This window comes from Malassezia globosa (assembly GCF_000181695.2).
Source record: "Malassezia globosa CBS 7966 chromosome Unknown mgl_sf_2.1, whole genome shotgun sequence".
Lineage (NCBI taxonomy): Eukaryota > Fungi > Basidiomycota > Malasseziomycetes > Malasseziales > Malasseziaceae > Malassezia > Malassezia globosa.
The window spans coordinates 161,009-186,585 of NW_001849872.1; the positions used below are offsets into that span (position 1 = coordinate 161,009).

General features: G+C 51.3%; 13 protein-coding genes across 13 annotated transcripts; 11 read left to right on the forward strand and 2 right to left on the reverse strand.

The window, feature by feature from the left end:
* Positions 1 to 715: 715 nt before the first annotated feature.
* Positions 716 to 2,341, forward strand: MGL_0901 (uncharacterized protein; the record flags this gene model as incomplete). Its single annotated transcript, XM_001731581.1, has 1 exon — positions 716 to 2,341. One exon carries the CDS (start codon positions 716 to 718, stop codon positions 2,339 to 2,341), a length of 1,626 nt encoding a protein of 541 aa, XP_001731633.1.
* Positions 2,342 to 3,957: 1,616 nt separating this feature from the next.
* On the forward strand, positions 3,958 to 5,631 carry MGL_0902 (uncharacterized protein; the record flags this gene model as incomplete). The annotated part of the gene is made up of 1 exon (XM_001731582.1): positions 3,958 to 5,631. One exon carries the CDS (start codon positions 3,958 to 3,960, stop codon positions 5,629 to 5,631), a length of 1,674 nt encoding a protein of 557 aa, XP_001731634.1.
* Positions 5,632 to 5,921: 290 nt separating this feature from the next.
* Positions 5,922 to 6,731, reverse strand: MGL_0903 (uncharacterized protein; the record flags this gene model as incomplete). The annotated part of the gene is made up of 1 exon (XM_001731583.1): positions 5,922 to 6,731. One exon carries the CDS (start codon positions 6,729 to 6,731, stop codon positions 5,922 to 5,924), a length of 810 nt encoding a protein of 269 aa, XP_001731635.1.
* A 432-nt stretch (positions 6,732 to 7,163) lies between these two features.
* Positions 7,164 to 8,801, forward strand: MGL_0904 (uncharacterized protein; the record flags this gene model as incomplete). The annotated part of the gene is made up of 1 exon (XM_001731584.1): positions 7,164 to 8,801. The coding sequence occupies one exon, from the start codon at positions 7,164 to 7,166 to the stop codon at positions 8,799 to 8,801; it is 1,638 nt and encodes a 545-aa protein (XP_001731636.1).
* Positions 8,802 to 9,292: 491 nt separating this feature from the next.
* MGL_0905 (uncharacterized protein) lies at positions 9,293 to 10,429 on the forward strand (the record flags this gene model as incomplete). The annotated part of the gene is made up of 1 exon (XM_001731585.1): positions 9,293 to 10,429. One exon carries the CDS (start codon positions 9,293 to 9,295, stop codon positions 10,427 to 10,429), a length of 1,137 nt encoding a protein of 378 aa, XP_001731637.1.
* Positions 10,430 to 10,873: 444 nt separating this feature from the next.
* On the forward strand, positions 10,874 to 12,043 carry MGL_0906 (uncharacterized protein; the record flags this gene model as incomplete). Its single annotated transcript, XM_001731586.1, has 1 exon — positions 10,874 to 12,043. One exon carries the CDS (start codon positions 10,874 to 10,876, stop codon positions 12,041 to 12,043), a length of 1,170 nt encoding a protein of 389 aa, XP_001731638.1.
* Positions 12,044 to 12,380: 337 nt separating this feature from the next.
* On the forward strand, positions 12,381 to 12,926 carry MGL_0907 (uncharacterized protein; the record flags this gene model as incomplete). The annotated part of the gene is made up of 1 exon (XM_001731587.1): positions 12,381 to 12,926. One exon carries the CDS (start codon positions 12,381 to 12,383, stop codon positions 12,924 to 12,926), a length of 546 nt encoding a protein of 181 aa, XP_001731639.1.
* Positions 12,927 to 13,491: 565 nt separating this feature from the next.
* On the forward strand, positions 13,492 to 14,706 carry MGL_0908 (uncharacterized protein; the record flags this gene model as incomplete). The annotated part of the gene is made up of 1 exon (XM_001731588.1): positions 13,492 to 14,706. The coding sequence occupies one exon, from the start codon at positions 13,492 to 13,494 to the stop codon at positions 14,704 to 14,706; it is 1,215 nt and encodes a 404-aa protein (XP_001731640.1).
* Positions 14,707 to 15,947: 1,241 nt separating this feature from the next.
* On the forward strand, positions 15,948 to 17,069 carry MGL_0909 (uncharacterized protein; the record flags this gene model as incomplete). The annotated part of the gene is made up of 1 exon (XM_001731589.1): positions 15,948 to 17,069. The coding sequence occupies one exon, from the start codon at positions 15,948 to 15,950 to the stop codon at positions 17,067 to 17,069; it is 1,122 nt and encodes a 373-aa protein (XP_001731641.1).
* A 233-nt stretch (positions 17,070 to 17,302) lies between these two features.
* MGL_0910 (uncharacterized protein) lies at positions 17,303 to 18,367 on the reverse strand (the record flags this gene model as incomplete). Its single annotated transcript, XM_001731590.1, has 1 exon — positions 17,303 to 18,367. One exon carries the CDS (start codon positions 18,365 to 18,367, stop codon positions 17,303 to 17,305), a length of 1,065 nt encoding a protein of 354 aa, XP_001731642.1.
* Positions 18,368 to 19,251: 884 nt separating this feature from the next.
* On the forward strand, positions 19,252 to 20,418 carry MGL_0911 (uncharacterized protein; the record flags this gene model as incomplete). The annotated part of the gene is made up of 1 exon (XM_001731591.1): positions 19,252 to 20,418. One exon carries the CDS (start codon positions 19,252 to 19,254, stop codon positions 20,416 to 20,418), a length of 1,167 nt encoding a protein of 388 aa, XP_001731643.1.
* Positions 20,419 to 21,129: 711 nt separating this feature from the next.
* MGL_0912 (uncharacterized protein) lies at positions 21,130 to 23,787 on the forward strand (the record flags this gene model as incomplete). Its single annotated transcript, XM_001731592.1, has 1 exon — positions 21,130 to 23,787. The coding sequence occupies one exon, from the start codon at positions 21,130 to 21,132 to the stop codon at positions 23,785 to 23,787; it is 2,658 nt and encodes an 885-aa protein (XP_001731644.1).
* A 222-nt stretch (positions 23,788 to 24,009) lies between these two features.
* MGL_0913 (uncharacterized protein) lies at positions 24,010 to 25,560 on the forward strand (the record flags this gene model as incomplete). Its single annotated transcript, XM_001731593.1, has 4 exons — positions 24,010 to 24,339; positions 24,596 to 25,011; positions 25,040 to 25,170; positions 25,208 to 25,560. 4 exons carry the CDS (start codon positions 24,010 to 24,012, stop codon positions 25,558 to 25,560), a joined length of 1,230 nt encoding a protein of 409 aa, XP_001731645.1.
* Between the last annotated feature and the right edge of the window lie 17 nt (positions 25,561 to 25,577).

The window sequence follows — 25,577 nt, forward strand, 5'->3', positions numbered from 1 at the left end:
GGGAGCACATACACTTGAGCAGTCTCGAGGTGAATAAACACATGGTGCTCTTCATCAATCGAGTGAAAGTATGCATAAGTCTTGGGCCCCCGTCCCTGAAAGTACTTGCCACATACCAGGCATGCGTATATGTTTGAATGAGAGAGCGAGACGGAGCACACTTTTTCGAAATCAAAGTCAAGACGATGTCGCTGAATCTGAGGAGCATGAAGGCAAGAGAGAGAGTGATTGCGTCAGCCATGCGTTCAACATGCGTCGAAACTTACAGTATCAAGGTACAGGTCGCGTCGCACAGGCGCAGCGCGCGCTACCTTGGCTGCTTGTCTTGACCAGTACTCTGCATCATGAAGTTCGTCATCGGACGAATGCTCACGCTTTGCAGGTGCGGCAGCCGCACTTGAAGAGGATGAAAACGCGCTCGGCGATTCGCCGGGCGGCATCAACAACGATGGTAGTGGAGTCCGTCTGGCGCTGGCGCTGGTTGCTCCTTAGATAAGCAAGTGAATGTCGAGCGCGCAGGAACATGCAAGCGCTTGTGCATAAAGTTGCATGAATCACGACATAGACAAGAAATATAAACTACAAGATAAAAATGAAAATGAACGAAATCGGTGACGGGGTGTGGGAGACTAGTGCAGGCAAGGCATGGGAAGAGATATAAGGGAGGACGAAAAAAAAATTCGATCATCGGGACTATTGTCGACACTCGACTAGGATGAACTTCAAGTCCAAGGGTGTCGAGACGAAGTCGACCAAAGAAAGCTGGCACGCTGCCAAGAATTGGGACGAGCTGCCGCTTCGTGAGCAGCTTGACACGGCAGAGTACAAAAAGCTCGAGCGAAGCGCAAGACTCAAGATGGACCTGCAGGTCGTGCCAATCTGCTTGCTACTGTACTTGCTCTCCTTTTTGGATAAGTCAAACATCTCACAAGCAGTGATCGACGGCGAAAAGCAACCCGATGGTAGCATCAAGAATCCAGGAATTATGACATCATTGGGTCTTAGCCCACACGACTATGCCGTGGCTTTGACGGTCTTGTACCCACCATACATGGCGTTTGAAATCCCCTCGAATCTGATGATTAAGCGCGTAACGCCAAGGATTTGGATTCCGTTGCTTGTGATCGCATGGGGCCTGGTTGAGACGCTCCAGGGGCTCGTGACGTCGCGGGCCGGGCTTTACATCAATCGTGTATTTTTGGGCGCAGCGGAAGCTGGTATCATGCCAGGTATTGCGGTATATCTGACATTTTTCTACAAACCCAGCGAGCTGCAGTTTCGACAGGCTTTCTTCTTCACAGGTGCATCGCTCAGTGGTGCATTCTCCGGTCTGTTGGCTACAGCGATTCGCAAGATGGACGGCATCGCTGGCCAACACGGATGGCAATGGGTCTTCTATTTGGAAGGCATTTTTACTGTCCTAGTTGGGTTTCTTTGTTTCTTTCTTCTGCCGAATCGACCTGAATCGTGTTTCCTATTAACATCGAAGGAGCGGCGCATCGTAGTCGAGCGCCTCTCAGAAGCAAGAGAAACGTATCGGGATCGGCCCGAACTCGCCTTGAAACTTGAACAGACGGTGCCAGATGTAAGTGAGGAACAGGCTCCACCGCCCGTCCCATCGCCGTGGCATCGAGAGGTATTGCGTGCCTTCCGAGACATTAGGCTACTGCTATTGGGTGCTCTAGGATTTTGCGTGAGTATGTCCATTTTTTCCGTTGCATACTTCATGCCAACTATCGTCAAGGAAATGGGCGATTACAGTGCTGCACAAGCCATGCTCATGTCCTGCCCACCGTATGCTGTCTCTTTCGCATACAGTCTTATTGTTGCTGTTGCATCTGACCGCCTACGGATGCGATACGCATCGATCATGATCGGTCTCGTACTGTGTGTCATTGGTTTTGCCGTTGTTCTCGGCTGCGAACGATCTATGGTTCGTTATGGAGGCATTATCCTGCTGACATGTGGTGGATACGCAGGACCACCGTGCTTGTTCGCATGGGCGGCCAACAATTCTGCGGGGCATTACAAACGTGCAACGGCTCTTGCGCTGATTATCATTCTAGACAATTGCAGTGGTCTGGCGTCATCCTGGCTGTTTAATTCCAAAACAGAGGCACCCCGCTTCACTCGTGGCGTGGCAACAAACTTGGCCATTGCCGCTTTCGGTTTGATCGTTGCCACAGCCATTGAGCTACTCGTTTATTATGAGCGGAAGCAACGCAAGAGCGGACGACGGGACGATCGTGTTATTGAATTGTACAAGAAGACTGGCTGGAGCCCCGAGCAATTGCGCGACTATATGGGTGATGATCACCCAGAGTACTATCTTGAAATGTAATGTATTTGTATGGTGGTGGCTGCTGTCGTAGTTATGGTTAGATCTCACATGCATATGATCTAAGATGATACTCGTGTTCATGATGTTTTTTTCTCGATGGCCAAACTGACCTGCTCTGCTGATGTCCGCGGGCGGCCATACAGGGTGCCAAGATAAGCGAAGCAAGGCCGATTGATCGCAGATGTGTCGCTATTAGATAGCGGACCCTGGTTTAGATTCCTTCAATCCTCCACCTTGTGCATCCGTCCTCGTCACCGAGACTTGATCAAAGCCGTAATCTCCCCATCGATGCAATACTAGTGATGTAGATACCAATCCCAAGCAAAGGAAGAACAAGCATTGTTGTCGAGAAAATCCTTCATAGGTGGAAGCAAGAGTCCAGGGGAAGCGCCTGAGCTGGATAAGAAAACAAGGCTTTATGCTATTGCTTTTTTGTGTCAAAATGATTCTCATCAGATCGTTTGCACCAAATCTGATCGCATTATGTTTCGCACATTTGCCGAGTAAAAAGGTATGTGAAAGAACAGCTTTAGTTCAGTCAAAACCTACACATTAGCTTTGGGGGGGTAAAAAGCCCTATAGCTGCTTTTGAATTTTTCATATGCACCATTTTGCGACACGATTGCACAATGCGCAGTAATACAATGGAACAACGAGACATACTTTTTGGTCGGCAACCTTTCGGCCCATGCCGGTCAAGATACATTGCATGCTATTCTCTTGAAACGCCTTTTTATGAGGCTTCACGCTGTGCACTCCATTGTTTGCTCTGTTCAATCAAAAGGTATCCGTTTTTGAATTTTCATCAAGTCGATCATGGGACTCGCTCTTTTTCTTGGCGCATACAAATTGTCGAAACGACATGAAAGCATGATCACTTTGACTGGAAGCTCATCGTCCAGCCTATACCTGCTCTAGCCACATTACTAAAGAACGACACAATCAAGCACAATTTGCAAAAACACCGATATGCTGGCTAATGTTCATCAACAGACAAAAGGCATTGGTTGCCGAATAGGTTTGGTTCAAGAGGAAGTGCTAAAGAACGCCTGTGGAAAGTACTCGGGCCTAGGTGCCATTGACTCTGTCGTCCCGGCTTTGCTCGTCAATTTCCACTAGACCTTGTATGAAAGCAGAAAGTGCGACTGATCTTATGAGACCATTCCGTGCTCTCATCGCGCGGAAAGATGGACTGATCCTAAGGTCAAATGCAAGGCTAGCCTAACGACGATGATTTTGGAATTTGCCTGACGATCAAAAAAAGCATAGCTGGGGTTACACAGGTCAATCAGACCCACATTCAGAAATGACGCAGTTGTACCCATATGCGGCGCATTTGTGCCCTACTTCACACGCACCAGCCGCAGCTCCTCGTTCTGTCATCATAGGGAAGAGCGAGTCATTCGCACATATGCATGGCGCGTCCTCAAAGACGACATCGCAACATGTTTGGCCTATCTGGTCTTTATTAGATAAGCATATCTACATTATCAGGGGCTTCGCTGCAAGTTTAAGCACGAATTGCGTCAACAGGGATGGTGAGCGTGAAAGATGCATTGTATATCAGGAGTTCCCCGCGATGTTGAGAACTCTTTCACATGGGCCCTCCCGTAACGATGAGCGAAAAGAAGAAAGAGGAGCTATTCGGCGGAACGACAGCAGATGCTGTAGACACAGTAGATGCTGTAGCGTTGACAGGCTCTGCGGAATGGACCGATCGCTCCTGCTGTGAGAATGGGGCACCGTTAGAGGCTACTTTGGACCCCACAGAGTACAAGAAGTTGGAGCGGAGGGCAAGGTTCAAGATGGATGTGCAAGTCGTGCCGCTGTGCTTGCTCCTGTACCTTTTGTCATTCCTAGATCGTACGAATATTGCACAAGCCGTGTTGGACGGCGACCCTGCGTCTGGGCAGAGCACAAAGAACCCAGGACTTTTGACTTCACTGGGCCTCACCCCACACGATTATGCCGTGGCACTCACAGTTTTATACCCGACATACATTGCACTAGAGGTGCCATCGAATTTGCTCATTAAGCGCCTGGGACCCAGAATATGGATCCCCGGGCTCGTCATTCTGTGGGGCATCGTTGAAACTCTCCAGGGACTGGTTTCTTCACGCACTGGTCTGTACATCAACCGCATCTTTTTGGGTGCCAACGGAGGCTGGCATTCTCCTGGCATTGCGGTATATCTGACCTTTTTCTACACACCGAATGAACTGCAATTTCGCCAGGCCTTTTTCTTCACGGGTGCATCACTTAGTGGCGCCTTCTCCGGTCTCTTGGCCGCGGCCATCCGCAAAATGGACGGCATCGCCGGTCAGCACGGATGGCAATGGATTTTTTACTTGGAGGGAATCTTTACGGTTCTTGTTGGTGTCGCATGTATTTTTTTGATGCCAAATGAGGCAGAGTCGTGTTTCTTGCTTACAAACACCGAAAAGCAGCTTGTGAGGGAGCGTCTTAACCGAGCGAATGATAGGTTCCGTGATCGGCATGAGCTTGCAGCCAAACTCGAAAAATGCGAATGCACCACCGGTGTAGAGGACGCACCTCAGCCCGTACCTGCGCCATGGCATCGAGACGTGATGCGTGCTTTCACGGACATGCGCTTGATCCTGACGTGTGTGTTGGGATTCTGTTCAGCCTTGTCCGTGTACTCGATCGCGTACTTTTCACCGACGATTGTCAAGAATATGGGCGAGTACAGCACAATCCAGGCCATGCTCATGTCATGTCCTCCGTTCGCTGTGTCTTTTGCATACAGTATTTTGATGGCCATTGTATCAGACCGTCTGAGACAGCGATACGTGACCATTATCGCGGGTCTCGGCCTGTGCACCATCGGCTTGGCTGTTGTGTTGGGCTGCAAAGAATCCATGACTCGATACGGCGGAATCATCCTGATGACGAGCGGATCATTCTCTGTGCCGCCGGCTCTGTTCACATGGCTTGCCAACAACGCGTCTGGACATTACAAACGAGCGACTGGATTGGCCCTGCTTATTGTATTCACCAACTGTAGTGGCCTTACGTCATCATGGCTATTTAATACCAAGACTGAGTCACCCGACTTCACACGCGGCATCAGCACAAACCTGGCCATCGCTGCGTTGGGCATGGTTATTTCAACTGCGATTGAGCTCAGTATTCTCTACGAACGAAAGCAGCGCCAGGCTGGGCGTCGTGACGAGCGCGTCGTGTCGCTGTACCAAAAAACAGGATGGAGTAATGACCACATGCGACTGTACATGGGGGACGACCATCCCGATTATCATTTGGAGTTGTAGCTAATTCGCTAGGTCTAGGCAGACGTTAATATATGTCGGAGGTAACGGGAGTGCAAGGACATCAGCGAACGACAGGCCCCATCCACCGAGCAGGCGCGCATCTCTGGCGACGAGAGTGTTGAAACATGATGCTAGCGGTTGGGAACACGAGTGAGACCTTCAGAGAGTGGACTCATAGGTCAATTATGTGTATGCGTGTCTTTGTGTGTGCGCAGAAGTCAGGACGCCGTTGACCCGCGTCACCAACAACCAAAAATATACGTTGATGCATAACGTGCAGAGGGCTTGGCTTACTTCTCAAGCTGCTTACGGATATTGACGCCACCGACCCATGAAGCATACTTAGCCCAACGTGGCTCAATAAACACGCCATTGGCTTCAGCCAACACCGAGCGGGACTTTGGTTCTAGCAAGTAGCCGTTAACGAAGCACTTTCGTCCGATTCGTTCGACAATCTCGGTTTCGACGACATAGAACCGGTCAGCGACCACAGGCTTGCGATAGCGCAGCTCAAGCTTGCCAGTGACGCCAACGTTACTCGGCAGTCCATAGAACGCGGTGCGGGCAAGTGCTTCATCGAACACAGTGGCAATGAGGCCGCCATGGACAACGCCCTCATAACCACACAAGTTCTTGCCGAGATGTAGGACAACGAAGCCGTCGCCTTCTGTGCCGCCGCCACTCCTAACACCAGCTTGCGTCTTGGAGAAAATCATTGGTGTCGTCGCAAACATGTGCGCACCGCGCAGGCTCCCCGCAGTGAGTTGTGTCTCGAGGCGTCCGGGCGGAACATGCACAAATGGACGAAGGATCGCATAATCGGCCGTCTCTCGGTTTGCTAGTTCCGTATCATACGTAATGCCATGCTTCTCGCGCACCTCTTTTGCGGATGGGTACTCGAAAGAGCGCGAAAGATGCTCTTGGACAATGGGCAGCGAATGCATAGCTCGCTCAATGTCATGGCAGTGAGCCGCAGCTTCGTCAGCGGACATGTCACTAGCATTTGTCGAGTATGGAGAAAATATAAAGGGAATGGCACGGGGCGGGTACTTTGCACCAAGTACGTAGCAAGTGCCGGCGGTTGTGGCGCCAGTAAGCATCCACCAGATCCACCGGCTTGTCGGTCGCCGATTCGGCGTGCCTACCGAATAGAATCGCCGGGGCATAAAGGCAGGCAATGGCGCAGCTGAAATCGCATCACATGCGGGCCTCACTGGCCGAAGCGCAGAAGAGAACGCTGTCCTCGTCGCCATCAGCATGAGTGAGAAATGGCAAAAAGACAAAAGATGGAGAGCGATGGCCGGCTAAGTCGGTCGAGCTGGCAAACACAGGTCTGAACCGATCTGTGACACGCACTGATTATTTAGATTACAAATGATGGGCACGGCCCAACTACAAACAGCAGCCGCCCGCCCGCTCAACACGCCGGCTCGCTCAGCGCAGCAGTGAGAGCGCTCCATGGAGTGTGCTGACTAAGCAGGCCACGTCATGGAGCAGGGACCTTGCGCTTGGGAGCGTAGTAAGGCGCTACCATGGGACGAGCTGAGCAGAAGGCTGATGTGCTCGTGAAGGACCAGAGCCCGGGTGATGTTAAAAATGAGGTTTCAAGCAGACCTGAGGATGCACATTCGTTTCGGCTGCTGAGTGCCGAAGACAAGCATGGTTTCATGCTTTTGGTCCTGCTGTACATGCTGCAGGGCATACCTGTGGGCCTAGCATTCGGCACTATGCCATTTCTCCTCAAGTCGTATGTGGGGTATTCACAGCTAGGCATATTTATGCTGAGCACGTATCCGTATTCACTCAAGCTGCTATGGAGCCCCATTGTCGACAGTTTGTTTGTGAGTGCTTGGCGCATCCCTTGCACAAAGTTGGAATTATCTCTTGGACGGCGAAAGAGCTGGATTGTGCCGATCCAGCTAATTGTTGGTATTACTTTTCTGGTGATATCGTATCAGATCGATGCACTGCTGGAAAATGCCGAGACGTCCATATACTTGATTACTCTGGTATTCTTTGGTCTGATTGTGCTCGCGGCGACACAGGACATTGCCGTGGATGGATGGGCACTAACACTCTTATCGGAAGAGAACGTCGGCTTTGCATCGACGGCGCAAACGATCGGAATCAATGTCGGCTATTTCATGAGCTTTACCGTATTCTTGGCCCTCAACAGTGTGGAAGCATGCAACAAGTACCTCCGCTTTCGCCCACAAAGCACGCCAATTTTGACGTTTCCAGCCTACCTGCAATTGTGTGCAGCGGCATTTATTCTGATTACCCTCTGGTTGCTATTCTTCCAAAAAGAAAAGAAAGAAGAGAACAACATGGACATTGTCAAAGCGTATGCGACGATCTGGAAAATCGGCAAGCTCCGACATGTGCAGCTTCTCCTAATCATCCATATGATTTGCAAAATCGGCTACCAGGCGAACGATGCCGTCACAGGGCTCAAGCTCGTTGAGCGTGGGCTTGGCAAAGAAGACTTGGCATTCGCTGTGCTGATTGATTTTCCATTCCAGCTCTTGTTCGGCTACCTAACAGCTACATGGTCAAAAGGGAACAAAGCGCTGCGGCCCTGGATGATTTCGCTCTTTTTCCGCCTATTCTTCTCGGTGGTGAATATGGGGATTGTGGCCGGCATGCCGCAGGATGGCAGCGAAGTTAGCACGTCGTACTTCTTGTTGATTGTCTTGACGACTGTGTTGAACAGTTTTGCGGGCACGGTGCAATTCGTCGGTGTGTCAGCCTTCCATACCCAGATCTCAGACCCGATCATTGGCGGCACGTACATGACTCTCCTCAATACCGTCAGCAATTTGGGTGGCACATGGCCGCGGTACTTTGTCCTCAAGATGGTCGATTATTTCGGTGTGTCGATGTGCCGCCCACCTGTGGGTGTGGACATGGATAAGGTCGAGAATGTTCTCGGTCAAGCGAATGCCTCACTCTCACTAGGCGAATGCAAATCGGATGCAGGCATGAAACAGTGTCAGTCTGTCGGTGGCTCATGTGTTTTGGTACGTGATGGCTACTTTGCCACAAGCACGATTTGTGTGACAGTGGGACTATGTACGCTACTTTTGTTTATCATGCCTGTGTGTCGGTACTTGCAGCGTATTCCTCCTGCTGAATGGCATGTCGTGTCCCAAAATCAAAAAAGACATTGAGTCGCTAATAACCCTTGCACTTCCATTCTCACTCGCTGTTTTGCCCGTACCACGAGATGTAGATGTAAATGTCGATGTCGATGTGTATGTAATGAAACAATGGTTCACACTTTGGTTTGTCTCCTTGCTACCCTCGCACTCCACTCTTGCTATCGTTTCTATGAATCCGTGCGGCTGTCTTATCCCCTTCCCCCGCCCCCCTCCCCCACTTACCGCCGAATTTGACAATAGCAACTTGGGGCGCCATGATCTGGGGGTGAGGAGAACACGATAGAGTCACGTGTTCATATGTGCATGCATGCACCTGTGTTGTGACAAGCGCTGGATCAGCCAGTGGGCGGGCGACTGGCACAACGCTGCAGGACGAAGCCAAGATTTGATGGCGACCGTTCGTCGGTTGGAAACGAAGGCCCCGGGCCACCGCCGGCTCAAATGCCTATTTATTCATTCTCCACTGATAGGTCACCAACAGCCTCCATCCACAACCAACGATGACGCAAACATTCTCGATTGCTACGCTGCCAGGTGATGGCATCGGGCCCGAAGTAGTCGACCAAGCTGTGCGAGTTTTGGAGCTTGTGTCCGAAAAGTCGACCAACTTCAAGCTGCAGATTCGACCGCATGATTTCGGTGGTGCGGCTATTGATGCCACAGGTGAGCCGCTGCCAGCAGCTACGCTACAGGCATGCAAAGAGGCTGACGCCATCCTGCTTGGTGCCGTCGGTGGCCCGAAATGGGGCGTCGGCAAGGTCCGACCAGAGCAGGGCCTTCTTGCTATCCGCAAAGAGCTCGACTTGTACGCTAACATTCGTCCTGCTCGCTTCCCGTCCGACTCACTCTTGGAACATTCACCGTTGCGTCCCGAGGTAGCCAAGGGTACAGATATTGTTGTAATTCGAGAGCTTGTCAAGGGCTTGTACTACGGCGACCGCAAGGAAGCCGACTTGGACGCTCCTGACTCGAAGGGCGAGGCATACGATATGATGGTGTACGACAAGTCAGATGTCCAGCGGATTACGCGTCTAGCTGCATACCTGGCTATGCGCTCATCACCACCAGCAAAGATCCATTCGATCGACAAAGCCAATGTGCTTGCGACAAGCCGTCTGTGGCGACGTGTTGTGAATGAGACGATAGAAAGCGAGTTCCGCGAGAAAGGCGTGGAGGTAGACCATCACCTCGTCGATTCGGCTGCCATGGTCATGGTGTCGAACCCGCGCAAACTGAATGGCATTTTGCTGACAGAGAACATGTTCGGTGATATCCTTTCTGACGAGTCGTCCGTGATCCCAGGCTCGCTCGGCCTGCTACCAAGTGCCTCTCTCTCAGAGCTTCCGACTGGTGAGTCGCCATGCAAGGGTTTGTATGAACCGATTCATGGCTCAGCACCTGACATCGCTGGACAAGGCATCGCGAACCCAGTCGGCACGATCCTTTCTGGTGCCCTGCTTCTTCGCTGGTCACTCGGCCTTGAAAAAGAGGCCGCTGCCATTGAGCAAGCTGTGCGCAAGGTGCTTGATACGACGGACATGGGTGGTTTCGGTGTGCGTACGCGTGACTTGGGTGGCCCGGCGACAACGAAGGAAGTGGGCGACAAGGTCTTGCAGGTGCTTAATGACTTGCTATAATCGGCAATTGTAGACGGGGGTTGATATGAGTCTGTGCATATATGCATGGAAAAGAGCATCGTCGAGACCTTTCTCTAGTTCACGCGTCTTTCTTATCATTCACATGCACATATACACAGAGATCATGTCCTCTGTAGCATCGTGAAAGATAAAAAAGGACCTGTATGTACATGTATAGGAAATATCGGATAATCTGATTCGTCGGAAATGTTGCCCCTCCCCCTCACCCACACTAACAAAATCCAGTCGTGTGTGCCTGTGCGAGTGAGCGCCTCCATGCCACGATGCATTGCGCGGCCCACGTTCGTGCGTCCACGAACGTGGAAATTGGATCGGCCGAGAATTTAGCTACCGTGTACCACACCTCAAAATCGAACAAGAAAATTAGACTTAGTAGGCGTGAATTGAGTGTATTGGCCAGCGGAGTAGTTGTCACCGTGCACAATGACAAGCAGTGGCAACTCGCAAAGGGGAAAGCAAAAGCCCGCAATTGATCTGTCGGAAGAAGGAGCAGGCTTTCCCAAGGATTCGACCCGACATGCAAGTTTCTCGCAGATGTGCACGTCTCCGCGGCGAACTGAGTCGTCTGACTCGCTCGCTCAGATACGGCGATCTGACTCCATGGCAAGCCTACGCGCGCTAGCACATTTAATCGATGGCCGCTCGGGATACTATGAAGAGGCACGTGTGAGTGAAGAGGACCTGGCACAAATCACCCATGCAGGCGTGCGAAGGTTCTATGAACAACAGAACGAGCTTCTTGATGGATGGCGAGAAGTGGATGAGGTGCTGGAGAGTCAGTTCCCGACGGAAGTGATGCGTCGTTTTTCGACTCCAGGCATCACCTCCAGGGTGCATGATCATCGCAATGATTCGCCAGGGCAACACCGGAACATAGACGACCTAGAAGAGGGATGCGTCACAGACGATGAGGGCGAACCGTTGTGGTCGCATGCATTCTCGCACCATCCAGTACGTCGTGGACGGCGAATAAGCGAGCGTGCATTGACGTCTCTTTCTGGTATGCTTGCGAAAGAGCGACATCTATTGCGTGGCAATTCGTCTGTGGAACTCGCTGCGGAAAGTCTCCAGGACTTGTCTACATCGGCGATGCTGAGCCAGTCATATCGTGAGCATAAGAGTCTCGCAGACCTGCTTGAGCATCCTGAGATGGAGAGACGACAGCGCGAGTCCTCGATGCTGCAAGGGGCGAAGGAGTCTAGGCCCAAGACGCCCAAGCGGAACAAGTCTTTGCTGCGTCGCATGCTTCAAGAGAACCCCGCCGTCGATCCTTCACACAAGAGCTACGGTACGCTGGATGAGTCATCTCAACTTTCCAAGACAGAGTCAGAGGAAGCACCTACGAGTCGACAGAAAACCGGCGATGCGTCGAGCACGTCTCCAGAGCTGACAGCCAAGAAGCCAACGAGCGATCGCTCCTCCAATATGGTTGTGTGGACAAAGGCAGATCACGAGCGTGATCAGCTCCTACAAAATGTGCCAACACACCAGCGGAAACAGGACTCGGACGCTGTGGTGCAGTTCTACATCAACAGTACGTGTGAACAGGGAAGTTTGAAGGGAACTAACGTATACCCGCAGTCAACTTGCTGATCAACTTGCTACTTGTGGTCGGTAAAGTTGTCGCCGTATGGTCGTCCGACTCGGTGTCCCTACTCGCAAGTCTGGTCGACAGTGTGCTTGATTTACTCTGTACAGTTGTGATTTTTGTCATGTCGCAAGCCACTGCATATCGAAGCTGGCACACATTTTACAAATATCCTGTGGGCAAGCGCCGCTTGGAGCCTCTGGGTGTGCTGATATTTAGTGTACGTCTGAAACGCATTTGTTTTCACCTCGAAGGAATGGAATGACTGACGCCTTGTGCTAGGTACTGATGGTGATATCGTTTCTACAAGTGCTTCTGGAGTCTGTGAACCGAATGTGGACAATGTTAACACATCAGTACGACGACTCGGAGCAGCTACTACCAATGATTGGCATCGTATTCATGGTGCTGACGATTGTGATCAAGTCGATTATGTGGGTGTTTTGTCGAAACCACAAGAACTCGAGCATGCATGCGATAGCACAGGACTCGGAAAATGATGCCATGTTCAATATCATTTCGCTCGTGTTCCCGATCCTCGGACAGTACTTGGGCATCGGCTTGCTGGATCCAATCGGCGGTGCTGGATTGTCTCTTTACATCATCTCCGAGTGGGTCGCCACTCTCGCAGATACGACGGACAAGCTCACAGGCAAGGTCGCCAGTGCACAGGATGCAGGCCGATGCCTGTATCTTGTGTCTAGGTTCTCGCCTGTCCAGGCGATCTCAGGTTTTGAGATGTACCATGTGGGAGACAATATGGTCGCTGAAGTTGACGTCGTCCTGCCGATGAGCTTCAAGCTCAAAGAAGCTCATGACCTGGGTGAGGTACGTGTCAAAGATGACAGCTTAATTACATGCTTGCCCCCACTTGTCAACATGTACTGACATATTTTTTTCCAGATCATTACCTACTGCATCGAGAGCTTGACGGGGATTGAACGAGCTTATATTGTACGTGACTTTTGGCCATGGCGCCTATTCTTCCGCGAGTCTAACACATGTAGCATTTGGACTACAACCCCACAGGCCAATCAGGTCACATTGGCCAGCGCGGATGATTTGTACAGTAATGTTGCATCGTACATAGAATGGAAGTGGAGGCTCCGCCGCATGCTCGCACGCACCCACGCGCAGACATGCGCTTGGGGCCAGCCAGTGGTCTGGATGTCGCGTGCGTCACACATATGGCCTACGAAGTAAGACAGGCGCATCGCCCGATTCACGTCAATCCTGAGCCCGATCGAATGATGCCCTCAACAACGACGCGATGATGCATTGTCGACTACGCCCGGTGGCGGCACTAGTGCAACGCTGTGCTCTGCAAGTGCATCTCCCTGTACGTGCATGCGCCACTGTTCGTCATGTGCGCTGCGCATCGAGCACAACAGGCACAGCCACTCCTGCGCCCAAGGTGTCGCCACGCACCTCCTCGTCTGGCAGTGGCGTGACTATGAAGGCAGGCGCCATGTTTGCTGGACTGTCCGCTTTGGCTGTGGCACTAACAGTGTATGGGGTCTGGGACTACTTTTCTGCATTTCGCGTGTGGCCAAAAGAGCTCCGTGAGCCACTTCGCGCTGCAGTCAAGGCCCAGCACGCTGGCAAGTGGGAACGCAGCGCAAAAAACTTTCGCACCGCTCTAGACATCGCACGCACGATCGATGCTAGCAGGCTCGGAGAGAATGCGCTGCTGAAGACAACTGGCATATCCATTGCACTCGCCTCCGTGTTGGAAGAGCAGAACAAGTGGCAGGAGGCTGCTTTGGTGTATGTGGATGCGCTGGACGAAGTGCTTCAACCGCAAGCACAAGGGCCAGAATCGCGCATGGAGCGGCAGCCAGTGGAACGGATGCGCGGCGTCGCACTAGCGCAGAAGATCGGCGAGCTTGCACAGCGGAAAGACGTGCTCGTGCCGGTGATGCAAGAGGGGCCGACAACCGTAACGACAGAACCTAGTGAAAGCTATTTGGCATGGAGCGTCGAAGAGATGATGCGTCTTGTGCAAGTGTCCGCCACTCACGGACCCGTGCACTTAGACGACCTTCACCTCCCCTCTTGGGTCGGTCGACAAGATCTAGGCGCGAGCGTCGAGGCTTTGGGCGCGTTCTATGCAGGCCGCAACCTTGCCGAATACGCTGTGCCGCTGTATGTACAGGCGATATCGATGCTGTTACCGAAACAGGCTGTATCGCCGCCTACGGTAGCAGACCGGTGCCGAGCAGCGATTCTCATGAACAATATTAGCCAGGCCCTCACGCAAAGCAACACTGATGTGGACACCGTCCAACGGGCTGTGGCATGGGCGACGAAGGGCTTGGATCTGGCATCTCTTGCATCGTACCGAGCTGGTTTCCTGCGAGAACTGCCGGCGGACGAAGTGGCATGGCTGCTTCGATTCAGTGGCCTCGATCCAGACAAAGTGGGGCCTGTTGCCCAGACAATCGAGACTGAGTCGGATGCACGGCTCGAGCAGGTGAAACAGCAATGCCTCGGTACACAATTCGTGCTTCTCTACAACCTCGGCATGTTCTACTCGATGCAGAAGGATCCACAAACGGCTCGCACTCTTTTCAAGCGAGCGATGCGTCAGGCTGACAGGATGAAGTTGCGTGAGGCCCGAGCACAATGTGCGCGAGCAATCGCCAGACTTGATCGCGATCATGTCTAGTGCGTATACCGTTCGTCCCTAGCACCGTGGCGTTCCCAAATCTTGCTTGGCCATCCAAAGAACCGGCGGCCGGCGACCTGCGTCGTTGTGCGCTGCGCCGCACGTGGCCGTTGATACATATCGAGGGCGACAGGCGCCGGCGCGTCGATCCCAAGCTCAGCACGCAGCTCGTCAATGGGCTGCTCCCAACGGCGTTCCCAAGCAATGGAGATCAGCGGCACTCGCACATTCTGACCCAGGCGCCAGGCCCACTCAGCCAGCGCTACAAGCTGTGGCGTCTCGAGCGGCGTCTCGCTCCGTGACATGAGAGCACGGCGATCATCATTGATGATACGTGCACTCCCGCCCACAGCCGACAGAGCGGCCACTGGTAAATGCATGTGCGAGGCCTCGAAATACTTCACGACCGTCTCGCCAAGCGTCGACGTAGGCATACCTAACAGCACATGATAAAAGTCGTGCGTCTCTCGATACCTCTGTATGACATAGCGCGTCTCGAATGTTGGCATGTATCGGGCCTCACAGCGACCATCAGGCCGCACGAGATTCGCACGGAGCCACTCGAGCCATACGCGTCCAAATGTGTGCTCGGGAAGCTGTGCTAGAGCGTCTGTATTCACAGTGTGCGAGTTGAGCGACGGCCGTTCCACCAAAAGACGCCGACCCTCGTGCGTCGAGTGCATCTGCTGGACAAGATGGTCGATGCGTGGATAGGACGACACTTGTGTGAGCACAGTCAATAGATCGCCACGCCGCGGGCTCACAAGCAAGCCAAGTGAGCTCCCAACACCTAGCAATGCGCGCTCCCAAAACGGTGCGGGTAGTCCATAATCGGGGAGCTCATGAACTTGATGAGCGTGAGTAGCTTGCGACGCTTTAGAGGACCCGACCGAGCTCGATATGTGGAAAGGGCGTCTGGATAGCTGGGAGAAGGCAGACAAACGATAAAGCCGCATGGAACGCATATGTATGGCACCTTTCCAGCTTGATAATCAGAAATCAGTGTGATCTAGCGAAAGTTGGTCTCGCCAATAAGGCTGGGTCGTTGTCGTTCGAGCTGGAGTCCCGGTGATTTAGGTGATTTAGGTATGACGATACGCGCGTTGGCAAGTCGATGGATGACCGCACTTCTCCACACAGAACGTCACGTCACAGGTGGAAATGTGGCAGGCACAAGGACTCCAGCGCTCGAAAACTTCTTTTTTTTTTTCCAAGTTTTCAACTCACGCCAATTGCTGTGCATGCCACGCGAGTGTGAGTTGTGTGGCACGGAACGTGCAGTGCTACGGCGGCCCAAGACAGGGGATCTTGTGTGTCGCGCCTGTTTCTTTCATGTATTCGAGACGGAGGTGCACCAGACCATTGTGGAAGCCCAACTGTTCCGCCGTGGGGATCGTGTGGCAATAGGAGCCAGTGGAGGAAAAGACTCGACCGTCCTGGCCTATGTGATGAAGACACTGAATGAGCGGTACGACTATGGGCTGAACTTGTTCCTGCTCAGCATTGATGAGGGAATCACGGGGTATCGTGATGACAGTCTTGAGACAGTGAAGCGGAATCAAGAGCAGTATGGCATCCCACTCAAAGTGCTAGGATACAAGGAGCTGTATGGGTGGTCGATGGACGACATTGTCGCATCGATTGGACGCAAGAACAACTGCACATTCTGTGGTGTGTTCCGACGACAGGCACTGGACCGTGGAGCGGCGTCCCTGGGCGTCGACCACATTGTAACGGGGCACAATGCAGACGATATGGCAGAGACGGTTCTGATGAATGTGCTGCGTGGTGATATTGCTCGGCTCGAACGATGTACAGACATTATTACCAAGGGCCCCGACGGTGTAGATGGTGATGAGGATGACGACGAGACCGAAGGATGTGGTGCGGGACGAAGTGGGTTCGGTGGAAGTGGGATTCGACGTAGCAAGCCGTTCAAGTACGCGTACGAAAAAGAGATCGTCATGTATGCCTACTTCAAGCAGCTGGACTACTTTAGCACTGAATGCATTTACTCGCCGAACGCATACCGTGGGTACGCACGTGCATTCCTCAAGGACCTCGAGAGCATTCGGCCCTCCAGCATCATCGACATCATCCACAGCGGCGAGAACTTGCATGTCGCAGGCCAGGTTAAGCGTGCAGTTCAGCGAACCTGCACACGATGTGGCTACATTTCTTCGAATGAGCTGTGCAAGGCTTGTGTGCTGCTCGAAGGATTAAATCGCGGCGCACCTGCACTGGGCGTCCGCTCCGACAAGTCACGCGCGGTAAGAGAAGCGCGTTTAGACGGCACTAGTGATATCGGACGTACAATTCCACGATGGGAAGGTGTGCAACGTTCCAGTGCTACAGCATGGTAATGATGCTCGTAGGTCTATTTTGTATATAAGGAAATATGTATGAAGAAGACGATTCGCGCCTCTATTCCCCGCACGTAGAGAGAAGAGCAAAAGAGGAAGTTGAAAACACAAAAAAAAAAAATAAATACATTTTGCCCACGATGCAAATTCTTTCAACAGTAAGTAGGCTCACACATTTTTCAGGGCCGGCTGGCTAGCTGGCACGCTGGCTGACCGACCGTTCGAGCGCCCTTTTAGCGCTTGAAAATCGTCACACAGTCCTCATCTTCCAACACATGGTCGCCACCGACGCGCTGACCACGCGGGTGCTTCGCAGAGGTGCCCCAAACAACAGCACACTTGAACTGCCTAAAGATTTCACGGTGAATGGCATTGCAAAAGTCTTCGACAGTGCATCTTCCTCGGCGCAAGACAACTGGCGATGTATAGTCCGGAGGCGACTTGCGCGGCTTCGTGTATACACGTACGAGATTCAGCTCATCCCACATCCTGTCGACAAGCTCATCGACATTGAGCCACATGCGCGAGGAAATAGGGACCGAGTTGGGGATCTTGTACAGCAAGTCGAGTTCCTCAATGGAGATGGAGTCAATCTTGTTCAGTACGTAAATGCACGGAATGTAGATTCGGTTGCCCTCAATGACGTCAATGAGCTCTTCTACTGATACATCTTCACGGAACGCCACGTCGGCATTCGCAATGCGATACTCAGACATGACCGCACGGATTTCATCATGATCGAGCTTCGTGAGCGGGACCGTGTTCGTGATCGCAAGACCACCCTTGTCCTTCTTCTTCACAATCACATTTGGTGGCTTTTTGTTGAGTCGGATGCCGAATCCTTCCAGCTCAGACTCGAGGATCTGCTTGTCACGCAGGGGCTTGCCGACATCCAGGACGATAAAAATGAGGTTGCATGTTCGTGCCACAGCAATGACCTGACGACCACGACCCTTTCCATCTTTCGCACCCTCAATAATACCTGGCAAGTCGAGGATCTGGATCCTCGCGCCTCGCACTGTCATAGTGCCTGGGACGGTAGTAAGCGTCGTGAACTCATAAGCTGCAGCCTCAGATGTCGTGCCCGTCAGACCCGACATGAGGGTCGATTTTCCGACGGATGGGAATCCTACAAATCCCACACTAGCAATACCGGTACGTGCGACATCGAAACCCATGCCACCACCACCGCCACCGCCGCTGCTCGGCGCGATGAGCTCACGCTTCAGCTTGGCCAACTTGGCACGCAACTGGCCCAAATGGTACGCAGTGGCTTTATTCTTCTGCGTACGGGCCATCTCATCTTCAATCTCCTTGATCCTCTGGACCGTTGTCTGCTCACGTTAGCACTCAAAGGGCGCTTCTGCTGCTGTCGTACACACCATCTTCGGACGAGATGAAAGAACGCTGTTACATTTTTACGTGCGTGCACGAAGAAAAGCATGGCTCTTTAAGCTCTCGGCCGAATCACAGACCGACTCTGCCTATCTCACTTAAGCCAGCTTAGAGTGCGATAATGCAATACGCTACGCAGCCTCATCTCGAATGCCTCGTGGGGCAAGTTCCCAATCCATGGTAGGAGACCGGGGTGGACTGGCGCCAAAGCCAGCAACGAAACTCGTCATGGCTTTGATGGCCTACGTATTCCATGCGGTCATTTCGACCGTGCGTGCGTCACCTGCCATGATGTGGGCGATTTCTCCTCAGCACGACTTGTCGACGCCGGGCTTCGCCTCGTCAGGCAAGCACAGCGAGTTGCCCATCGAGAGGGTCGATCCGCTCACAAGGACCTTTGATATTATCATGATTGCTGGGCTCGTTTTGCTTGGCGGTGTTTTTGCTGGACTCACGCTCGGCTTGATGGGCCTGGACATGGTCAATCTGCAGGTGCTTATGACATCGGGGACTGAGCAAGAGCAGCGAGATGCGACCAAGGTCATGCGCCTGTTGGAACGCGGAAGACACTGGGTGCTTGTCGTCCTGCTTCTGGGCAACGTGATTGTAAATGAAACGCTGCCGATTTTTCTGTCAGAATTCGGCTCAGGCCTTACAGCAGTCATCATATCGACGATCCTGATCGTGATTTTCGGCGAAATTGTACCGCAGTCCATCTGTGCACGGTACGGACTCGAGCTACGGACTCACTATTGGCGCTGTATGTGCACCGCTCGTGCACTTTGCGATGATTGTTCTTGCGCCCGTCGCATGGCCGACCGCAAAGCTGCTCGACTACTGCTTGGGCGAAGAGCATGGCACAACGTATCGGAAAGCTGAACTAAAAACCTTTGTCTCTCTTCACCAACAGATAGGCACTGAGAATCTCAACGATGATGAGGTGACGATTATTCGTGCCGTGTTGGATCTGAACGACAAGACTGTCGCAGATGTCATGACGCCCATCGAGGATGTCTACACACTGCCGGTCGATCATGTTTTGGATGAGGAAGGCGTCAATAAGCTGGTTGAGTCAGGCTATTCGCGTGTTCCCATTCATGAAAATGATCGTCCAGATGCAATTCTCGGCATGTTGCTTGTCAAACAACTCATTCAGTATGACCCGGAAGATGCTTGGCCCATCTCGCGATTCCATCTCACTCCCTTGCCAGAGACTTCGCCAGACCTCAACCTGCTGGATGCCATCAATTACATGCAGGTTGGCCGCTCGCATATGATCCTCGTGTCCAGAAACCCTGGTGAGCCATCGGGTGCCATGGGTGTCGTTACTCTCGAAGACATCATCGAAGAGATGATCGGTGAGGAAATCGTCGACGAGACAGACGTCTTTGTCGATGTGCACAACAAAATCAAAGTTGTGCGGACGCGCCCATCTGGCGCAAAGCAAGATCAATGGCAACCACTGATCCGCGGCATCATTGAGCGCCGTCGCAAGCACGGTGGGTCGAGACAGGCGCCACTACGTAATAGCTTCGGCACCATGGGCAGTCGGACACCGACTTTCCCACCATCCCAGAAGTACGGTGTTGTGCAATCCGGCAAGTCCCATGATAAGGTCTCTGTGAAGACGTATGGGCAGTCGCGTGCGCATGACTCACAACATGACGCAACTTCTCAGAGAAATACTGACAAGCCGCAAACACCTCACTCCATGGCGTCGTCGCTGGTTTTCAGTGACTACGAAGGTCCTGAGCTGCTGAATCTCTCAGAGTCCGAGCATCTCGAAGAGTCTCCAGGCCCCTACATTGTGGAAAAGGGTCGTGGGCCTAACGAAGAGCACCGTGTGATTACAGTCGCAGAGCTTAATGAAGATACCGCACACGATTTGCATAACAAAGCGGTCCAACAGGCAGTGAGGCAGGCAAAGGATCGCTCTCGCACTCAACAGACATAAATACCTACGCCATAGCTAACCACCGTGCAGTGTGCTGATAAAGACAATCCGGTCTCCCGACTGTAGTTCATAGTTCATTTCGCCCTCCAATTCCCAATCGCTATCGTTGATCAAGACGAGAATGCCAGGGCGGACGCTTCCTCCCTCTACAAATAGTTCCTCGCGTTCATTTATGAGGTGTGTGCGAATGTATTCCACAAGCGTGCGGACCGTTGGCGGAGACGACTGTGCCACTGGCAGCGTGATCCGGTGTGTCTTGGCATGTGGCGGTGCTAGCAAAAGCTCCGTGCCACCCCTACAGGTCAGCCGGTACATACTCTGAGTACATACCCAAACTCAACAGTGACTGCAACTTCAGGCATAACCATAGGTTGAACTACAACCCCCTGTTACAAAAAGCGAAGCATATGAGGTGTCGCTGTGTCATCAGTCAGGCACTTGAAGTCCACATTTGCGAGCTTGCAGCCTTTCATGCCCTCTGATTTGACAATAGTGATCTATCAAAAGACTTCTAAATGCATCTAAAAAAATTGTCCAATCACATGACCAGTTAGACATTCCTGGCGGGGTTATTACTTTCTACACTCATCCAAAGTTGATCGAGTTCCAACGGCCCAACACTTTTGCCCAGGAAGGTCGCGGAGAATGAATTGTCTCGTCACAGTCGTCACCCAAGCGACTCGGTAGACGCATTACTTACTTTAATCCACCATGATCAAACAGCGCAACGCGCTGATTTTGATTTTATCATGCTTGGCTTTGCCAGTGTTAGCTGCCGAAGATGATGAAATGAGAGACTCCTCGACATCTTCTATCATTTCGGCCATCGTGTATGCCTTGATTTTAGCAGGCATTTTCATGGTAGTATTCCTTTACCTTCGCCCACGGTATCCGGCCATTTATCAACCAAAGACGTACCGTGCTCTTCCTGCGAGTAGGAATACACAGCCGTTACCTAAAGGCACATTTAATTGGATCCCCTCGTTCCTGAGTGTGCCTGACCACGAAATTCTGAGGATCAATGGGCTGGATGCGTACTCATTTATATGGTTCATCGTGCTCATGCTGCGCATTTTCGTACCCATATGGATTTTGTCTTGGATCGTGCTCATGCCTCTTTACGCGGCCGATTTGCCAGTCAACTCAGGTTCCGACCCGGTTGGTAGGGGTAAAGGCTTCAACATGTTCACGTTCGGCAACGTGATTAATGAGAATAATCAGCAGCAGAAGCGGAGTGCTGGCGTTCTTATTCTTCATTACATCTTTATGGCTTGGTTTATTTTCAATATTCACGATGTCATGACCCATTTCATCAAGCTACGGAAGGAATTCCTAACTTCACCGGATCATCGAAACACGAATCAGGCCAAGACATTCCTCGTCACTAGTGTACCCAATCAATATCTCAGTGAGACTAAAATAAAGCAGCTCTATGAGAATTTGCCAGGTGGTATCAAGAGGGTCTGGATCAACCGTAACCTGAAGGAGTTACCAAAGCTCGTGGAAAATCGAGACAAGTTGGCCAACAAGCTGGAGGGTGCTGTGTCGAAGCTTATAGCCACTGCAGCCAAGAAAGTCAAAAAAGGTAAAGTTGAAGCGGTAGCACTGCCCGAAGGCAGCGAGCCCTCACTAGATGTGGCAGACCGTTATGTGCCAGAAAAAAAGCGTCCTAAGCACCGTCTTGGGAAGATTCCTTGTATCGGCGAAAAGGTCGATACTATCAACTACAGCCGTGAAGAACTGCCTCGGATGAATCGGGAAATTGAAGACATACGTCAGAATGTTATTAACGACTATGAGACTTACCCTCCCGAAAGCAGTGCTTTTGTCCTTTGCAACACGATGCAAGGTGCCTATACTGGCGCAAGTTTCCGTCCTGTTGAGAACAAAAGCCAAATGGACAAGAGTTATGTGGAGGTGCATCCGGATGACATTGTGTGGGAGAACATGAGCTTCAACCCTTATGAACGCAAGCTACGAACTTGTGCTTGCTGGGGTGTTACTTGGCTGACTGTGATTTTCTGGGCTATTCCAGTGGCTCTTGTGTCTTTGTTTTCGAACGTCGATTACATGTCAGAGAAGATTGGCTTCTTGGGCTGGATCAAACAAATTCCATCAGTTCCTCTTGGTATAATCAAGGGAGTGTTACCAACGACAGCTCTTGCAATCCTCAACAGTCTTTTACCTCCATGGCTTCGTTTCCACGCACGAATGAGTGGAGTTCCAACTAGAAACCTAATTGAGCTGAGTCTGATGACCCGTTTCTTCATTTTCATGATCGTTCAGAATTTCATCATTTTGACTGTTCTCGCAGGCATTCAGCAAAACTTGGATGCGTTCTGGGATGATGTGAAAGAACCAAAAAAGTTTGTTCAGGATATTTCCAGTGCAATTCCACGCGCGTCTTCTTTCTATCTTTCGTATATGGCCCTTATTGGTCTGAGTGCTTCGGCTGGAATTTTCTCGCAGCTAATTCCATTACTTCTTTATTACGTTAAAATCAGGTTCCTCAGCTCAACACCACGGAAACTATGGCACTTGCGAAATGACTTTAATTCACCTCCTTGGGGTACTCTGTATCCATCAACACTTTTTATGACAGTAATAGCGTTTGGATACATGGTGCTTCAACCAGTGACAAATGGATTTGCATGTGTGGCATTCTTCTTGTTATATTTGGCTTACCGCTATTCGTACTTGTATGTGTTTGACTGCAAACCTGTTAAGGAAACGGCTGGTCAATTTTTTGTGAAGGCTATTCACTTTACTTTTATCAGCGCATACGTTTCCATATTCGTTGTGGCCCTCATGTATTTTTTCAAAACAGGCGACAATGCCTCGTTCGCTGCGATGGGTGTCTTGACGATTGTACTGGGCTTGCTCGTGGCTGCGTATCACATTTACATGTATGTGTGGTATGAGAGGGAAATGCAGAAGATTCCCGAGCTTCTCGCTTCCAAGACGAACGAGCTGTCGTCCAATCCCCTCAACGATGGTGCTGGAGCACTGGTTTTGCCTGAAAAGGACGAATACTATGCTAACGCCGAACAAGAGAAACAACTGATTCCACAAGGACCTCGTCCTCTCGGTCCAGAGTCCAAGGCACTTGCGCTCCAAATGGAAGACCCTGGGCTGGAAGAAGAGAAGCAGCAGATGCGTGAAATTGAAACCATGAATGCCTTTTTCAATCCTGCGCGCTTGAAGGACCAGATGATTCTTTGGTATCCAAATGATAACTACGGTATTGGTCGCTCGCAAATGCTGGCCGACTACAGCGCGGGGTATCAGTCCAGCGTCGATAATGCATTTATCAACGAGAAGTACAAGATTGATGAGAACGCTGACGTTCCTCCAGGTGAGAAGAAGTAAAAGCGTCACTCTGATCAGTTCCTAAGTTTATTCCACTGTCATGATCAAGCCCATTTTAATTTTCATGCATAGTAACATTGCCTCCTCATTCCAGTAGATATTCAGTGCAATTTGATCCATATAGTCATGTTTTATAAGCCAAGAGAGTGTCAACGTGAATCACTTACTGTGTGGAGTGCATTGATTTCATGCGTATCTATAGTGAACCACCACAACGACAGAATGAGTGACAGGGATCCTGTGGCACTTGTATCAGAGCGAATCTGTACACATATGAATACAGACCACATAGATTCAATGATGCATTTGACTATGCATCATGCAAAGTTACCGAAAATGCCAGCATGGTGTCACATGGAGTCCATTTGTGCAACACACATTGTGATTCGTTATGCATCAGAGGAGCAAGACGAAGGCTCAGAAAAGCACGACGCTCTCTCAACCATCCAAATCGATTTGGATCCACCTCTCGAATCGGTACAAGCTGCACGAAAACGTCTTGTTCAGATGAGCAAGTCAAGTGAGGAGCAAAATGAACGATATGTCATAGAGGTATGTGTGTGCCAACGAACTTACCCAGAATGCACCAAATGAATGGCTCGATAAATGCAACATGGACGCCATTGCAAACAAGTTTGTGAATTCATCACTTGATCCTATTACATATCTTAGTATGAGCATGCTCTACGGTATGGCAGTAAAACCTGAAATGGTAACTCAGAGCGAGAAGTTCCAAGTAAAACTCTCGTCATTGAAGTGGCCGCTCGAAGTCATTTTTTTGGCCTTTCTTGTTGCTCTCCTTTTTCAGTGTTTGTCCTGGCTTGATCGAAGGTGGACGAACAGCAAACCAGTGCCTTCTGACCATGGGCAGCTCTCAGCCTGGCTTCGTGATACGCTGTTTGAGCGCACGCTCCCTTACATTGACGGTGATCGATGGAGAAACGAGACGGTCATCATAACGGGTGGATCTCGTGGCCTGGGAGCGATTCTTGCGCGAAAACTGGCAGATCGCGGTGCAAACGTGGTGTCGATTGACATTGTTCGTGCGAGCTTCAAGCATCCACGTATCACTGCTTTTAATTGCGACATATCGAAGCCCTTAAATGTTGAATCAATTGGGAGACACGTTATGAACAGACTTGGCGCGCCAACAATCCTCATTAACAATGCGGGCGTAGTCCATGGCCACCCATTGTTGGAGCTGTCTTCAGCGTCCATTGCTCAGTACGTGACATTAATGCTCTGACGACAGAACGCTGGAAACGAATGCTATGGCGCCTTTTTGGCTTTTAAAAGAGTTTCTTCCCGGTATGGTGAATGCAAATCGCGGTCATATTGTCACTATTTCATCTGTGATGGGCCATGCAGGAGTAGCACAAATGAGTACGTTGGCAACCTTTTTTCCTGGACTAACTGCCAGCCGACTACGTGGCCTCGAAGCATGCCTTGGTCGGTTTGCACGAATCACTCCGTTACGAACTGGACAGTATCTACAACGCGCCATTCGTGCGCACTACATTGGTCACGTCCGGACATCTGCTAGAAACTAGCATGTTTGCTGGCATCAAATACAACCGATTCGCCAGGTTTATCGCACCTGCTGTGAGCGCGCACAGCGTGGCTGATGCTATCATTGACGCACTTGCGAACCAGGAAAGCCGTCAAATCGCAATGCCCTGGTACGCCTCGTGGGCGCCGATGCTTCGGCTTCTGCCATCCTTTCTACGCGACGGAATTCAAAAGGTACGTGTACGGTATCTTGCTTATAAGTAAGGCTTTGGGTGCAAACC